The sequence below is a fragment of the Puntigrus tetrazona genome, chromosome 21 (genome assembly GCF_018831695.1).
Source record: "Puntigrus tetrazona isolate hp1 chromosome 21, ASM1883169v1, whole genome shotgun sequence".
Classification (NCBI taxonomy): Eukaryota; Metazoa; Chordata; class Actinopteri; order Cypriniformes; family Cyprinidae; genus Puntigrus; species Puntigrus tetrazona.
This window is the reverse complement of record NC_056719.1, coordinates 13,155,935-13,157,994: the sequence shown is the minus strand read 5'-3', so window position 1 is coordinate 13,157,994 and position 2,060 is coordinate 13,155,935. Positions and strand designations below refer to the sequence as shown.

The window sequence follows — 2,060 nt, the reverse complement described above, 5'->3', positions numbered from 1 at the left end:
TCTGATCCAGAATGAACACGTTCACTGTCACGTTACTGCTCAGAGACGGAGCTCCAGAGTCTGTGGCGAGAACCTGGAATTGTCCAGTTTTCATCGTTTCAAAATCAAAACTTTTTAACGCATGGATAGCTCCGGTTTCAGAATTGACATTGAGGAATGACGATAAATCGCCTTTTGCTCCATCACCTCGAATTATATGATATGAAACGACAGCATTGTCGTTTGTGTCTTTGTCATGCGCGCTAACCGAAAAAACCGACGCGCCGGGTGGATTATTTTCGAATAAAAAAAGCTCAAGGGGATTCTGAGGAAATTCTGGTTTATTATCATTCACGTCAGAAACCTCAATGCTTAAAGTCTTTACTGAGGACAGAGGAGGCTGCCCTAGATCAGTAACAGTTAATAAAATGTCAAAATGAGTAACCAGCTCCCGATCTAAAGCCTTTTGCGTCACAAGCGAATACATGTTTTCCTGAAAAGAAGGTTTTAGCTCAAACAGACTCCCCTCGGAGAGACTGCAGACTATTTTCCCGTTAGCCCCCGAGTCTCTATCCGATACACTAATAAGCGAAATAACAGTTCCTGGTTTGGAATCCTCAGCTACTAGATTAGACAGAGAGGTGACCTCTATTTCTGGTTTGTTGTCGTTTATATCTGTTACTTTTATAATAACTCTACAGTTTGTCGTCATGGGGGACTCTGAGCTGTCCGAGGCCGTGACGTCCGCTCTGTATATTTCAGTGTCTTCGAAATCAACATCACCTATAACGCGAATTTCCCCTGTATCGCTGTCTATTTTAAATGTATCGTAAACCTTTTTCTTCAGGTTGCTTACAAAAGAATATCGCACGTCACCGTTTAACCCCAAATCAGCATCCGTGGCGTTCACTTGTAGTATCAGACTCCCTAAGGGAAGATTTTCAGTGATGGTCACGGTGTACGCGTCTTTAGTGAACACCGGCCTGTTATCATTAATATCGAGCACCGTTATTGTAATGTTCATAACGCCGGATTTCGGTGGATTTCCACCGTCGAGGGCGGTTAACGCTAAATGGTGATCACCGCGTCGCTCCCTATCGAGGGCTCTCTGCAGCTTGAGAATAGGGATCTTGTTATCCTCTCCGCCGTCTCTGACTTCCAGTTCAAAATGCTCGTTGTGGCTCAGTTTGTATGTACGAAGGGAATTCGATCCTGAATCTGGGTCGCGGGCTGCTAGCAGCTGAAAGTCAGCACCGGTTAAAGTGTTTTCTGCGATCTTTAAACTCTGTTCTTTCTCGGGGAAAGCGGGCGCATGGTCGTTGATGTCCGTGATCTCCACGCCCACGTAATGAATTTCGAGGGGGTTTTCGATAGCAATTTTCAGATTGACTTGGCAGGCGTTATTGTCGACACAAAGCTCTTCTCTGTCGATTCTGTTTTGAACATACAACGCGCCGTTGTTCAGATTTACCTGGAAAGGGGCATCCTTAGATCCAGAAACGATGCGAAATCGCCTGTCCACCAACAGACCGACATCAAGACCCAAATCCTTAGCAATATTTCCTACAACGGCTCCCTCTTTGACCTCCTCTGGAATAGAGTATCTTATCTGAGCTGAAACCTTCAGTTCGACGCATAATATAAAAAATAGGCAAAGAATGATACACCAGCGCTCCAGTTTGCGTCGCGGTTTTCTGTCCCCCATCGCGAATATTGAAACGATGTGTCCAAATCTTAAACAGCACACTGAATAACGTGCATTTCGTGTGTCTTAAACACCTGAAAATCTAACTCAAAATACGGCCCTATTCTTTAGCACCAGCGTAATCATGTCCGTGCGTCTTTTCTTGTGAAGAGCACGCTCACAGAAGGCTGCCCAAGTGAAGAACAATGGCTTTCACGTGATCAGAAGCAGATCGGTTCTCTCGCAACATTAATGCTGCACTGACACCGGGTGGACTTCAGTGTATAGCACATTCTTAAAGAAACATGCAGTGCATTGTCTGAGCAAAAGCATTAGATAGTGTTATTTTCATTACGCAATTTATTTGACTTAATAGTAAAAAAAAAAAAAAAAAAAC

At 44.1% G+C, this 2,060-nt stretch overlaps 1 protein-coding gene across 1 annotated transcript in view; it reads right to left on the bottom strand.

Moving 5' to 3' along the window:
* Positions 1-1,835, bottom strand: part of LOC122326021 (protocadherin alpha-7-like) — a 2,492-nt gene extending 657 nt beyond the window's left edge. The window contains exon 1 of the mRNA XM_043220695.1: positions 1-1,835. Within this exon, the coding sequence (XP_043076630.1) occupies positions 1-1,684 (1,684 nt within the window). The 5' untranslated portion in view covers positions 1,685-1,835.
* Positions 1,836-2,060: the final 225 nt, after the last annotated feature.